Source organism: Triturus cristatus, chromosome 5_1 (assembly GCF_964204655.1).
Source record: "Triturus cristatus chromosome 5_1, aTriCri1.1, whole genome shotgun sequence".
Lineage (NCBI taxonomy): Eukaryota > Metazoa > Chordata > Amphibia > Caudata > Salamandridae > Triturus > Triturus cristatus.
In genome coordinates this window covers 91,147,160-91,161,985 of record NC_140587.1, presented here as the reverse complement: position 1 = coordinate 91,161,985, position 14,826 = coordinate 91,147,160, and the positions used below count along the sequence as shown (strand labels likewise).

At 53.5% G+C, this 14,826-nt stretch overlaps 1 protein-coding gene across 1 annotated transcript in view; it reads left to right on the top strand.

Annotated features, from left to right (window-relative positions):
- LOC146830289 (uncharacterized) overlaps positions 1-14,826 on the top strand; it is a 206,924-nt gene that overhangs the window by 141,447 nt on the left and 50,651 nt on the right. The window contains exon 7 of the mRNA XM_085604478.1: positions 13,300-13,413. Within this exon, the coding sequence (XP_085460604.1) occupies positions 13,300-13,413 (114 nt within the window). The remainder of the gene's footprint in view (positions 1-13,299; positions 13,414-14,826) is intronic.

Genomic DNA, 14,826 nt, shown 5'->3' with positions numbered 1-14,826 from the left:
GCTGTCTGCACACGGAGAGGCTCGCTGCCCGGAGGTGAGGGGACCGGTAACGCAGTTGAGGCCATTGCTGGGGAAGAGACGGAGGGAGAGCCTGGGGCCTCAGGACTGCGTGGGACTCAAGACGGCATCGAGCACTGAGGCGCAGGGGCGCATCACGAACTGCTGGAGCCCGAGGAGCCTGCGGAGCGACCTGCGCTGCTGCTGAGGGAAGAGCGGAGGCCTGGGTGAGCTTCGATTGCACCTGCGGTGAGCCGTGAGCGGAGGTGCTTGGACGGCGGCGCCCTGGGGCAGGCGCGCATCGGGAGAGGCGGAGAGGAGCGGCCCTTCCGGGGCGCAGAGGCGGAGAAGAGGTGCGCTTGGGCAGGCCGGAGGCCCTGCTATGAGACGCTCGCCGCTGGGTGCCTGTGGACCGGTGAAGGCGGCGACGGGCGCCATTTCGAGGGAGACGCCATCTTGGGAGCGGCGGTGGCAGCCCCTGAGAGCGGTGCATCGGCCGCTCTGAACAGTACTGAAGACTCGGCGACAGGGAGGTAGGAGACCCTCTACGTGGCCTGGGTGCTGCGCGCTGGGTGGGGCCCCCCCGGCGGCCGTGGTGTTGGCTTGGCGACGTTTCGTGTGCCCGGGGACCCAGCAAATGGCCGGCGGGCACCTATCGGGTGTACTCGGCGCCACTGGGGTGGCATTAGCCTAAGACGCTGAGACGGCGCGAAGTGCTGTGACCGGGGGCCTGCGGTGGTGAGTCCGACGTGCATGGGAGTGAGCCGCGTGTGGCGGAGGACCCTGAGCTGGCGCGGCCTGGGCAGCAGAGCCTGAACTGGGGCGGCCGGGAGAGGACAGTTGCTGCGTGGGAGAGCCCGGTGGTAGAGGAGCGGGCACTGAGGCCTGGAACTGATGCCCTTACCTGTGAGGCGCCGCACTGTGAGTGGCCACGGCGGAGGACAGGGCACTGGTCACTGAGCGGACTCCGGATGCGGTGCTGGCCGGCGAGGACTTTCGCGCCTGGGCGCGCCTAGCGGGGCCAGCGAGGGCCCAGACGGACAACCGGCTGGCTGGAGCATTGGCGAGGGGGCGCAGCGGTGCGGAGCCCTGACGGGTACTGGGGGACTGCTGCCGGTGGGGCCCAGCCTACCGAGGCCGGTTGACGTTGCGGGCTGAGGGGTGCCCCTGATTCTCCCCCCCCCTACTGACTTCGGCCCAGCGGTTAGACCTCGGGGTCTGAGTAGAGGCCCGGTGGCAGAGCGGAGCGAGGAGCCGGCGTGGATTGGAGGGCCCGCGACGGGTGGAGAGCACGGCGCCTGGCAACGAACTGTGAATGCCGACCGCCCAACAGTACGCGATGGGCCGACTACGCGACAAGACACAGCAGGGTCAGCCGCGGACTGGGACCGCGGACACCGTGCAGAGCCGGCCGGGGGGGACGCGGGTCGCACGCGGCGGCCCTCTCGACCAAAATGGATACCGTGCTGGCGGCAGTGGAGAAGATGATACCAAAAACAATGGTCCTTGACAATTGATCAATCTATCTGAAACAATATACTTAGCTTAGTCAATTGGTTTGTCTATTCCTGAGCCCACAGAGAAAACACATAATTTTGTTTAGGAACAAAGGCTCACACTATTCAATAATTAGTTTGTATTGAAAAAGGACAACATCCAAAACACTGTGAAATTAATTACATGTGTTTAATTTAGCAATTTGAATATTTAGAACAGAACAAGGTTGCTCCAAGGGGAGACGTGCATGAAGAGAAAGTGATAAAGGAGTGAGTGAGTGAGACAAGAAATGAAAGGTTACATAGTAGTCAGAGTATTCAATTAATTTTAGGCAATGTGGATCGGTTGTGATTCACCGTCCAGAGTCCAAAAAACCTGGTCACATTCATTAGGTACACAATATTTAGTATATTTCAAAATTAGACCCCATTGGTGGCAGTGGAGAGGCTGGGCGCCACCCTGGATCAGACGCGGGCGTCACTGGAAACAAGGATGGACAAGGTCACGTCCGATTTCACCCTCCTCCATGCTGACCACCTCAAACTGGCCGAGAGAGTGGAGTTGCACGGTCAGACGCTTCAAGAACTACAGCCTACAGTACGGAGCCATGGCGCGGCGCTGCAGGATGTACTGGACCGGGTACACGCGCTCGAAGACAGAGTTGATGATGCGGAAGGACGCTCGAGGCACAATAACATCCGCGCAGTGGGTCTTCCGGAGGGAGTGGAGGGCAGGCACCCAGAGCAATACGTGGAGAGCTGGCTGAGGGGCCTCCTGCCCCAGGGGGCGTTGTCTCAGCACTTTGTGGTGGAAAGGGCGCACAGGGTGCCTGCACGGAGACCCCAGCCGGGAGCCCGGCCCGACCGTTCCTATTCAAGCTCCTAAACTACAGGGACAGAGACGCGATCCTCAGCGAAATTAGAAGAACTGGTGACCTGACTGTGGGCAGTAGCCAAGTCATGCTCTTTCCCGACTTCACCGCAGCCGTCCAGCGGCGCCGCAGCAACTACATGGCGGTGAAACGCCAACTGCGGGAGATGGCTCTGCCTTACTCCCTGCTGTTCCCGGCTCGCCTGCGAGTGGTGGCGAAAGAAGGGGCCCGTTTCTTCGACTCCCCGGAGGACGTGTGGGACTGGCTGGAGGAGTCGGGACAGTGGACGGGGGCGCGGCCGGCTGGCTCGGAGGTCGACGGCCGCCTGGGAAGGCGATCCAGAAGACGAGGGCGCCGGGGGGCGCGGCAGCAGGCGCGGCCGGGACCGGTGGCGCCTAGCCCGGAGAGGATCCGGATGGAGCGGCAGGGGGCATTGGAGGTGGTGGCGACGCTTGGGACGCCGCCTGCCGGTGACCATAAGGAGGACTGCTCGCCCAGCGGGGCGGGAGCGAGTGGGGCGTCGTCCCCATCCACAGTGGTCTCGGAGGACCTGCTCCTGCCGGTGGTGACCCCGCAGACGGCTGGACCTCATTGCGTGACCGGATGTCAGGATGCCGAAGGTTGGACAACATCTGCAGGCACTGAACTGGGGTCGCACGACCGTCTTGGCGCAGTACCGGTTGATTCCGGGGGGCAGAGGGCCCGGACCTGGGAGCGCCTGACCCTGCGGGGGCGGGCTGGGTGATGCGAACACCACCTGACATTACATCTGTGAAGGCCTCCCGCTGGGGGCTCACATTGGACCTACATGGCAGTCCAGCTCCGGACCAGATGCTGCTCCTTCCTCTTCCAGATGGGATAGGGGAGGGGTACTAGGGTCAGGAGGTTGCTACGATTGCACGGACCCCATTTGTTGCCACACTGCAATAGCCTAATATTCCTTGGCGTTACTGAGGTTTGGACGGATGCCCCGCTGGGAATACGCCCTGTTTGTTGTTGCACTGTTTATAATGGTTCTACTGTTTACATGGCAGCGCGTTTACAAGCTCCCCCCTGACTGTGGCCCCCCCCTGTCCCTGGCGCGGGCGCCCCGGCCCCAGCCCGAATCACTCACCCAGATTTGCAATGACGCACACCAACATTGTGACCTGGAACATACGGGGCATGCACACACCGTCCAAGCGCTACGCCATCTTCTCCTATCTGCAGCGACACTCCGTTGGGATTGCCCTCCTACAGGAGACGCACATGTCCCCAACGGAACTGGGCAGGCTCTCTAGGCTCTGGAGGGGGCACACGTATGGCACCGTTTACTCGGCGCACGCGCGGGGCACGCTCATCTGGGTGCGAGCAGGTGTTCCTTTCGAGTGCACGGAGGTGGTAGTGGACCGGGAGGGGAGGTACACCTTAGTGCGGGGGAAGTTGAATGGCCAAGAGCTGTTGCTGGGCTCGCTGTATGCGCCCAACGTGGACCAGGCCTCTTTTTTGGCGTGATTGACGCAGCACCTGCACCCTTATGCTGGGCTCCCCTGGCTGCTGGGAGGGGACTTTAACATGGTACTGGACGTCCAGGTGGACAGATCCTTCCCCCCCTCCGTGCCGCGGGGGTGGAATCTAACGCCCGGGCGCTGGGAGAATGGCTCACGCACTGGTCGCTGCAGGACTTGTGGCGTACACTCAACCCGACGGACCGGCTATATTCCTATTACTCGGCGGTCCATGATCTCCATGTGCGGCTGGACCGGATAGTGGGGTCCCAATCATTGCTCCCGCTTATCGAAAGTCAGAATATCTGGGGCGGACGCATTCCGACCATAACCCCTTATGGCTTCGGCTTGACTGGGTGGCGGACCACTCGCCGGTGCCCACCTGGAGACTTCAACCGAGCGCACTGGAGGACCCGGAGTTCCGTTCCTCCCTGGGTACGGCCGTCTTGGCCTTTTTCGACGCCAACGAGGGGACAGCGAGCAGTGCCTTAGTGGAGTGGGACGCCCACAAGGTGGCCATTCGGGGGCACTGCCTGGGGACCCAGTGGAACATACGAAAGGCCCTCTCGGACTCCCTGGCGCGCCTTGAAAACGACCTCAATATGAGAGGGACGGAGAAGGAGGGGGCAGGCACTCACGCAGCCTGGAGGATCTCCGCGGGCGGCACGCGGAGCTCCTGGAGCGGCTCCGCTACCACAATTATGCGGCGCACACCGCCAGAACACATGCCAGGGTGGATCGGGCGGGCCGCCTACTGGCCTGGCTCATCCGGCAGGGGAATTGCAGGACCCCGATTGGAGCAATCCGTGGGGAGGACGGAGTGTGAAATCCATAGGGCCTTCGTAGGCCACTACAAACGCTTGTACGCGGCTCAGGGGACGGGCTCCCGACACTTTCTTGGGGAGTTCCTCGCTTCCATTCACCTCCCTGCGGCCACCGGGGAGCATAACGCGGCACTCAGTGGCCCCCTCTCCCTCGAGGAAATTGGGGAGGCGATCCAATCATTGGCGATGGGCAAAACTCCGGGGCCGGACGGATTGCCCGCGGAGTACTACAAGGCATATCGCGAGACCCTGGTGCCGCTGCTGCGCGAGCTTTACAGCAAAGCGCTGGAAGAGGGGTCGCTACCACCCTCCATGCGTGAGGCGTTCCTGGTCTCCCTGCCTAAGCCGGACCGCGACCCCACGGCCCTGGGCTCCTACCGCCCCTTGGCGATGCTCAAACTACAAAATACTGGCGAAGGTCCTAGCGGACCGGTTAGCGCTGGTGGTCCCGCACCTGGTGCACTCTGACCAGAACGGATTTGTCCCTGCGAGGTCCACGTCGCTCAATCTCAGACGATACTTTAGGGTGGCCGGTGAGGCAGTGCATAGATGGCCCAGAGCGGGGTGCCTCCTCCTAGACTTGGAGAAGGCGTTTGACTGCCTGGAGTGGGGCTACCTGTCCACGGTGTTGCTGCAGTACGGGCTGGATGGGGACTTCCTCCGGATGGTTGACCTACTATACAGGAACCCCACGGTCCGTGTTCGGTTGGGCCCCCATGTCTCGGAGGCGGTGCCGGTGGGCCGGGGCACCCGACAGGGATGTCCCTTGTCCCCGTTGCTGTTCGCCCTGGCGATGGAGCCGCTGGCGGAGGCTCTGCGGACGACCCTGGGAGATGGTATACCGCTAGGAGACGCGGTTCACCAGGTGTCGCTTTACGCGGATGACCTGCTGGTGTACGTTAGAGACGTAGGTAGTATGCCGGAGCGGCTGGCCCCGTTGCTGCGGTCCTTTGCCACTGTCTCGGGGCTCCGCGTGAACGCGGGTAAATCTTGTCTGTACGCTTTCGGTGAGGAGACTGAGGACCCGGGCTACAGCCTGAATGGCACGCCGGTGCAGTGGAGGGGCAGCACCTTTCGATACCTGGGGATACATGTTTACCGCTGCCCAGCCGACTTGTTCGATGGCAACTTGGGGAGGGCGGTCACGGCGCTCGGGTCGCAGGTGGCCTTTTGGAACACGCTCCCACTGACAACCACGGGTAGGGTGGCGCTCGCCAAAATGGTCATGCTCCCTCGTCTACTGTACTACTTTGTCAACCTGCCACTGTACGTCCCCCCCGCCTTTTTTGGCAGGCTTAACCGGATGCTGCGGGATTTTGTCTGGGGCAACGCCAGACACAGGTTAGCGCTTGCAAAGCTCTTCCTCCCGACGGACAGGGGAGGTCTGGCGGTGCCCTGTTTTGAGCATTACTACCTGGCGGCCCAGCTGCAATGGATCGCCCGCTGGTTGGCAGACAGGGGCAGGGAGGACACAGCCACGGTGGCTGCCCCCTACTCGCTGGAGCGTGTGACCGGGCTTTTCCACCCCTTGGCTGCGGTTGCGGGACCGCTGCCGCTCCTCCTGGCGGTGGCACACAGGTGCTTCCGGAGGGCCTTGTACCTCACGCGCGCGGTGGTGCCATATGTGCCGGCGATACCTCTGGAAGGTTCTCCTGGAGGTGGGGGGTGCTCGCGGCCCCCGCGCTGACGGGCTGGTGGGCGGCGGACGTGCACACGCTGGGGGACCTATACAGGGATGGTGAGCTGATACCGTACGAGACCTTGGTGTCGGAGGACGGGCTCCCACCCGGCGGGTTCCTCACGCACCGCTCACTGCTGGTGAGCCTGACCGCCAAATGGGGAAGCATGGCTACAGAGCCTGCCCAACACCTAACTATGCAATATCTGCATGTCATGGGAAGGGGCGGACACCTGGTTCGCTGGTTCGCCGCCTCGTTGCGAGAACACACGGCAGTTGATCTGGGCCCACTCCGCGGCAAGTGGGAGCTGGACCTGGGGAGGCCGCTGACGGACAGGGAGTGGGAGAGAGTCCTCAAGAGCCCAGTGCGTATCCCCCGCAATATGCGGTTCCGACAAATCCAGCTGTTCATAGTTCACAGGGCCTACCTCACACCTGAGCTGATTAATAGGTACTTCCACCGCGCTGACGCGCTCTGCCCTCGGTGCCGTGAGCTAGGGGCGGGGCTGCTGCACATGCTGTGGGGCTGCCCAGCGTTGCACGCCTATTGGAGGGCGGTTAGTGGGCAGCTGCAGGGGAGTACGGGGCGCAGCATTCCCTTCGACTGGCCCGAGCACATCTTGCACCAATTTACCAGGTCGCCCAAGGACAAGGTAGCGTCCCGATTCCTGGATCTGGGGCTCGTGGTGGCGAAGCGCCTCATCACCCGGAGATGGAAGGCACACGACCCACCGCACGGGCGGGCCTAGAGTTCGTCGTTTCAGGCATGGGCCAGGGCGAAGGGGGCGGCTATCCGTAGGGAGGACACCCTGGGGCTGCGGAGGGAGCCCATGGCGGACCGCTGGGAACAGTTGCTTGTTGAGTTTCGGCGCTCGGAGGGGGAGGGTACCACAGGCTGCACAGGCGAGGCCAGGCAGGATGGCAATGGCGCAGGCGGCGGCGCAGTGTAGGCCGACTCGCTGACGAGATAGCATAGCCCCCATTATCGCTGGCCCATGGATGGGGCGTCTGGGGACGCTTGGGGACATCTGCGCCCATTGGGGCTTAGAGGGGTACTCCTGGAGTTCGGGGGGGGGGGTCGGGGTGGGAAGGGGGTAGGAGCGCACCATGCGAATCGCTGTCAACTCTGCCATTGTTATGGGTTCTTCCTTTTGTATTACATGTAACCTTTTCGACTTTATTGATGCCTCAGTTGTGTAGGCGAGATTAGTTGCCCTTGTACGGCTCAATGGCTGGTGGGTGGTGGTGTTGGCCCCTCCTGCAGAGAGGACATCCGAATTGCTAAGGGTGAAATGGCTGGCTCCTGGGGGGGTGGTGGTGGGTGCGCAAACAGACATCAGGTTGTCCCCCCGCCCTCCCCCCGTTTTGGTAGTCGGCATGTCCTACAAGCCTGTATAAGTTTATGTCTTACTGTATGTGAAGCATGATGCCGTACAATGTCCTCCTGTACTAAAGTTCAAATTCAAACTCAATGAAAACAGATTTGCAAAAAAAGATACATATGCTCCTTGGAAGTCATATCCGCCATTCTTTTCATCCGCCTCGCAACTCGTGTATGGCTTTTTTTACCCTTTCCAAAAAATACTCGGTCTGCAGCTTGGACCACAAACAGCAGGCCATATAAGAAGAACCTAAAAGTATATATTACCCAACCTACTCACTCTAAAGTGGAATCTGTGAGGTTCACCATTGGTCAAATCTATTCAACACTTGCCTCAGCACAACATCATGTTGCTCCACACTGTCACTGTAAATTAAGATAGTGCCCTGGAAGAGCAAAATGTTCTCATCACTCGCTGAAATATTTCTGCTACCCAACCAGACGTCATCTGCACAAATCTAAATACCCTTCGTGCTATAATGAAAAATTTGAAATGGTTAGAACCTTCTTCAAGCTCAACTTGGCTGATGACAAGTCCATCACAGTATACATACTCGCTTGACATAATTCCACCATCTTCTCAGAAGTATTCTGAAGTGGGTGACTGTCGACCCAAATGTTCCTATTTAGATATTTAAGCTCGACACTCATGCTCAGACCATTGCCTCCGGCTTAGCTGTCAAAACTATTTCCATTCACTACTACTAGGCCTCTATTCCATTTTCCTCAATAATCCTAAATTATTACTAAATTCTTTAAGAAATGTTCTCTTCACTTCCTAAGTCTCTTGAAACCAGCATTGTATGTTCACTAACATTAAGGTCCAATACGATTGCCAATTCCTCTGATGTTTCCAACCCAGCACACATAAACGCTCCACACTGTTTTCCTTTCCATAAACACTTTTGCAATATACAGCACCGCTGCTAAATCTATGTTACTTTTCCTGCATCTTCCCAGGTGGCCTCATCCATTCTATTATAAACATGTTGTCCCCACTAAGGTGTAGGATGACCCTGGGTATTTTAATACATTTAACTTCTTCTCATCAAATTTTATCTCAACTTTTGGCATTGCTGCCCAATCAACCACCCACTTGGTAAAATTCTTCACTTGTAAGACAAACATATTTCATTCTGCATTACAACTTTCAGCTTTATAACCCTTCACATCATACATTCAATAATGTCATTCCTTTCCACAGCATTGGCACACTGATGTCCTTGCATAGCACTCCATGCTGTTGGGTCTCTTCCCCAAAGGACCGTCTTTAAATTACTTGACTTGCTCCCACTTCCCCCTTTCTTCACTGTGCTCACTTGCCCAGCATCTTTGTTAACTATGGGCCTGATGTACTAACGTTTTTTGCAGGCACAAATGGGTTTTAGACCCGTTTGTGACCGCAAAAAATGTGTAGCCCATACACTAATCCCATTTTGCGAGTCGCAAATCAATTTGCGATTGGCAAAATAGGATTAGCAACTTGCTATTAGGAAGGGGCGTTCCAAGGGCCTCCCTTCTTAATAGCGACTCCTGAAGCTATGTATGACTGTTTTGCGACCGCAATTCCGGTCGCAAAACAGTCACAGTTTACCACCCTTCATAGAAGGGTGGTAAACCACTTGCAAATGGGACGGGATCCCCAGGGGACCCCTTCCCCTTTGTGAGTGGCTCTAAAAATATTTTTTAAGGGCAGGCAGTGGTCCCAGGGACCACTGCCTGCCCTTAAAAAATTAAACTGAAAATTTTCATTTTTATTTTTTAAATGCATCCCGTTTTCCTTTAAGGAAAACGTGCTGCATTTTTTTAAAAAAACTGCTTTATTTAAAAGCAATCCCAGACATGGTGGTCTGCTGACCCCAGCAGACCATCATTCCTGGGAGTGCCAGGCATTCTGAATGGGGTTGCAAATTGCGACAGCCTCATTAATATGCATGAGGCATGCAATTTGCGACCCAATTGGGATTCGCAAACAGTGTCTCAGACACTGTTGTGCATCCCAATTTGCAAGTCGCAAATGTGACGCAGTTTGCGACTCGCAAATTGATGGGTCGTACATCTGGCCCTAAATCTCTTCCTTGTTCTTCTATTTTAATCTATTCACTTTGTTGACTCCCCCACCCCTTCACACATATCACTGTATGTTTCTTGTCATGCAGAAGTACCACTGGGTTCCTTTAAATCTGCTTTCCTGGCTGATAACTTTTCTTGCACTTTGACACTATTTGTGCATTTCACCAACTGGTCCTGGATAAGGGACTCAGAACTCAGCAATATGAGCTAAATGTGTCACACCTTATTTATATTTCCCCACACACTCATGGTTTCCAAGTATCTGGGCATAGAATTTACAACGCTTTTTTTTGCAGTTTTATACACCGCAAACTTAGCCCAGGCCATAGAGTGGTTTACATGAGTACCACTCAATGCAATACACAAGGTTAGAGTCATATCTTTTAGGCATGGGGAGATTAAGTGACTTTTTCCAGAGTCAAAGGATATTGAGCAGATGCCGGGACTTGAACTTGGCTCTCCAGTTTCAAAGTTGGCAGCTCTGGTCATAAGGCCACATATAATCCGTTGTTAGCTCAAGCTTCTGCTTTCCATTACCCCACTTCCATTTTGAGAATGCTGCCATAAATGTCCTGCCTGCAGCAGAGGCTCCCCCTGTGTGTCGTCTGTGCACTTCACCCAGGAAAAATACACTTTTCACTACTCTTTTTTCCCTTACTCAGTTTACTTCTCTCTGTGGTGGGCGGAAGGTCAGTGGAATTGTCAAAATTTGGCAACTCTACTTTACTCCTGTAACACAGAGTTCCGGCCAAGTTCCGCCAATCGGTGAGTGTATAATTTGATTTCCCTCAAGGCTCCAGAAATGTGAGCGTGAGTGATATTTGGCATCCCATAGCGTCATTTTCTAACACAGGCGGTTAGGAGTGTTCACAGTTAGAGGATTGCTTCTCGAGTACATTTGCTGCAGCTCAAGTAGATTTTTTTACTCAAGCAGCCGCAAAATCAGCTGGAATGGCTGCGCGCTCTTGCATACCGCATGGTGCTGTTCGCGCAGATGTTTCATTGCTGCTCGTGCTACTAGAGCTAGATTGCAGCGGGAGTTCCGTGACATGCATATTTTCTACTCATTGGTGGAACTCTGCAGGATCTCTTGGAGTTTTTATGTAACTCCGTGAGTTCCACCCACCCTTGCTTTTTTCCTGCTCATGAGGCAATAATGACAAAAGATCTAGAGATTTTCGGTTTTGGTTAAGTTTTTATGTCTTCTACTTTAGCTCTGTTCTTCCCTCTTCCCTTTATTTACTTTGTTTCCACTGCACATCAGCCCAATCCAAGGTGGTGATGCAACACTGCCTTTGCACTGACTTATGCTGATGATGATGATGATCATGGCTGAAACTATTAAGACGCAGCTCCCACATTATGTGTAAATAATTTAGGGTAAATCACAGTCAAGGTCTGGGCCACAAAAGTGATGAAATAAGCCTAAAATAAGTGTGTGAGCTCATATCACAGTGACTATTTTACCACCTGCTTTCAAAAGCAAGATAGGTCTCTATATATCCACATATTCTTAGGGATGTGTGTATGTAAACTATCATTATCAAACATATGGTCTCATTTGTGTAGATTTGCCCTTATTGACTCCTTTGGGGCAATATTTAGGACACAGTATTTCTGTCAGGTGATATTTTGGTCACAATATCCTGGTACCATACCCGCTCTTATGATACATAAAGATGCTAGTCTGTGCCCATCTGACAGCTATCACCTCGCTTTGCTGCACACCCTAGGTTGCAGGAAAAGGTTTCTCATTTCTGATGGCTTCAGGGCCAGCAGCTGGATTGGATGGGAGACGGAAATAGTCCCTGACAATGAATGAATGGATTAAGTGGCTTTTATATAGCGCATGGCTACCCGGGAGCATCCCAGTGCTGAAGCAGAAACTAGAATGGACAGTCACCCTAAGGAAAGAGCCAGGTTTTTAGCTGTTTCCGGAAGGTAAGATGGTTGCATTCCTTACGAAGATACAGTGGTAGGGTGTTCCAGAGTCTGGCGGCGTTATATGAAAAAAGTCGTCCGCCACTTCTGGCATTCTTGTTCCTAGGGACCGCTGCTAGATGGAGCTCATCTGAGCGGAGTCCTCTGTTCGCCCTATAGGGGCGGATCGTGGCTTTACTGATAGGGGGTCTACTCCCTTCGAGAGACTTATGGGCAACGCAGTGGGACTTAAAGTTGATTCACTCCTGCACTGGGAGCCAGTGGAGGGAGCATAGCACGGGCCTTGCTGGACAACGATTGGGGGTCCCCGTAAGCAGTCTTGCTGCACAATTTTGTACAATCTGCAGTTTCATGACCACTGAGTTCGGGGCATCTAGATATAGGGTGTTGCCATAATCTATCCTTGAAAGGATTAGTGCCTGGATCAGCAATTTTTTTGCTTGAAAGGGAAGAAGGGGAAGCACTTTGTGAATTATTTTAAGCCAGCCATCACATGAGGCAGAAGTCTTCCTAGCCTGGGTTTTAAGGTGAAGTCTTGATCTAACCAAATGCCCAGACTTTTTATCTCGGTTTTTGGGGCTGGTACCGGGCCCATACAAGCTGGCCACATAGTGCTTGTTTTAAAGCTTAGAGGGTTCCTGAGAATCATAAGCTCAGTTTCAATGCTACAACCAGCTGTGTGTAGTCGGCGTATGTTACTATATGGATCTGAAGTGGAATACAACATCTGCCAATGGGGCCACATAGACATTAAAAAGAGTGGGGCTCAAGGATGAACACTGAGGAACTCAACACTGTAAGCCACTGCTCCCAGGGATCAGAGTCTAGGATGAATGTTTGCCAGATGGGCATCCTCTTGGCAAAGTTTATTCTGATCAATATGATATTAAGAAAATATATCCCGGATGCCAAATAATGCATGCTTATCTACAAATACACATGCATTCATACATGAAGAAAGGAAAAATATACCAGTTACTGAAAGGTGCATTTTTTGTCCTCTGACAAGGGCCTTATTGACTTTTGAAAATGCATAAATTCTGTATTTGTATTAATTTAAACAAGGAATGTAGCTGTCTCTCAAAATAGGATGCTGTTAATCATGTGACTCATGATGAATCAGATGTATCTAGGTTGTAAAACTATACCATGCGGCCCTAGTTTCGTAAGAGACCTGCAGCCCACGTGATTTTATAAATTGTGACCATTTTATTGGGATTAAAGTCCTATTGGGGCAGACAGTGTTCATCTGATGTCACTTCCTTTCACGTTATCGGGAGGAAGAGATTATGTGATATCACTTCCTGTAATGCTAAATAGGAAACCACTCAAATTGACAATGTTACCTTTTGTCTAGCCAGGGTTAGAGACTCTGAACCTATAAAGGATCCTCGGATTAGAGCATCTCCAGGGTCCCATGCAATTCAGATGTGGGCACCTTCTTAGTAGAATTGTATACATTCCTCTAGTTTCTTGCTCAGGTACACAAGAATGCATGTTTGTGCACACATTACACAATCCTTGTTTGTGCATGTTCTCCTGGTTCACAGGTACAACTTCTGCAACACCCAGCAGCAGCACCGACCAAACAACGACTGGATCCACCACAGACTCCCTTGATTGGACTACAGACCAAAGCACATCAGAGGACTGCATCCCTACAGGTACTGTCACTCTAGCATGCATCATTCTCTAAAGTGCTTCATGAATATTGTCTCCTTCTGTTTCTAACGTGCCCTGATTTGTATGTTTTCATCATTAGCCCAATAGTGTTGTTACAGTCCATTGATGGACAATGTTCACCATTAATTTTCAGTGTTTGGCAGGTTTCAAAACATAAATTTGAGAACCTTGGCCAGGTTCCTGAGCAGGTGGAGCCTCAGCTAAACTATATAACCTTTTGTGAACAAAGAGAATTCTGCTTAAGTACTCAATGTAGCCCATGATGAATTGCTCTCATCAGGTTCAAGCTACCTGAGGAAAACAGAGCAGATCTCTTCTCCCTAGGCCATAAGAGACAGTCCCTAATGTGCATGCCACGCTCAGAGTTTAGGAAACCCGGAGCAGGGGCAGGGCCGTGGCATTCCCATGGCAGGGTAGATTCACCCAAGACCATCTCAGGAAGAAGAAACCTCTGGACACACTCTTGTTGTGCTTAAATTGACCATAAACTGTAACTAGATCAGCTGGGCTGTTTTGTGATTCAGGTGCCCTGCTACTTTGCAGCTTTGTGACCCCCTGAGACACAATGAGCCAACGTATAGCTTGAGGTATCATAACAAGGACTGAATAGGACTGTGTCTTCAAGGTGCTCCAAAGGATTGGATGAAGGAAAGTATTCACCAACAAAGTGAAGCTTTGCTACCACAACCCACTGGTCCTGGCAACCTATCAAAGGTACTTTTCGGAAGCATTTCCCATGGGCAGGGTCACAATACTGGGAATGGAAACACAGTCCATAGTGTTTGAATTGACCCTCAGGACATACTTGACCAGATTCACAGTGGAAAATGCATTTAAGACGCAGGACAGACAGCGTTAAGAAAATGCAGGTATTCCGCATGTGCAAGGTAAGCTGGACCACAGCTGTCATTTTCATGAACATCCAAGGGATAAAAGTAAGGCCGAAGAGCAGGAGGGTGAACTGAAAGTGCTGCTGAGGAAGCAGGAGCAGCACAAGAAAGTACACCAATCTAAGGACACCATCCACCCCCACGATCCATGGCAGCGAGGACTCATGCCATGTCAACCTTTTGGATGTGTCCCTCTGCAAGAAGGTGTTCAGAAGCCTGAGATCCAATATTGACCTCAAACCCCTGTCCTTATTAGAGACTAAAAACTATAGGAGTAAGTTCCTGTGCCCCTTTCTGTCTCGGGTACCAAATCAATTGCACCCTTGGTAAGCAGCATCTGGATTTCTGATGTCAGCAGCATCTGCTGATGTCTGGACACAAACTGGAGGTATGCGAGGAGGGGTGGGAAGCAAAACCAAACTGAACAAACCTGAAGGACCCACTGATCCAAACTACTATCCAGCCGCATAAGCAAAAACAAATTCTACTTCCCCATCAATCACA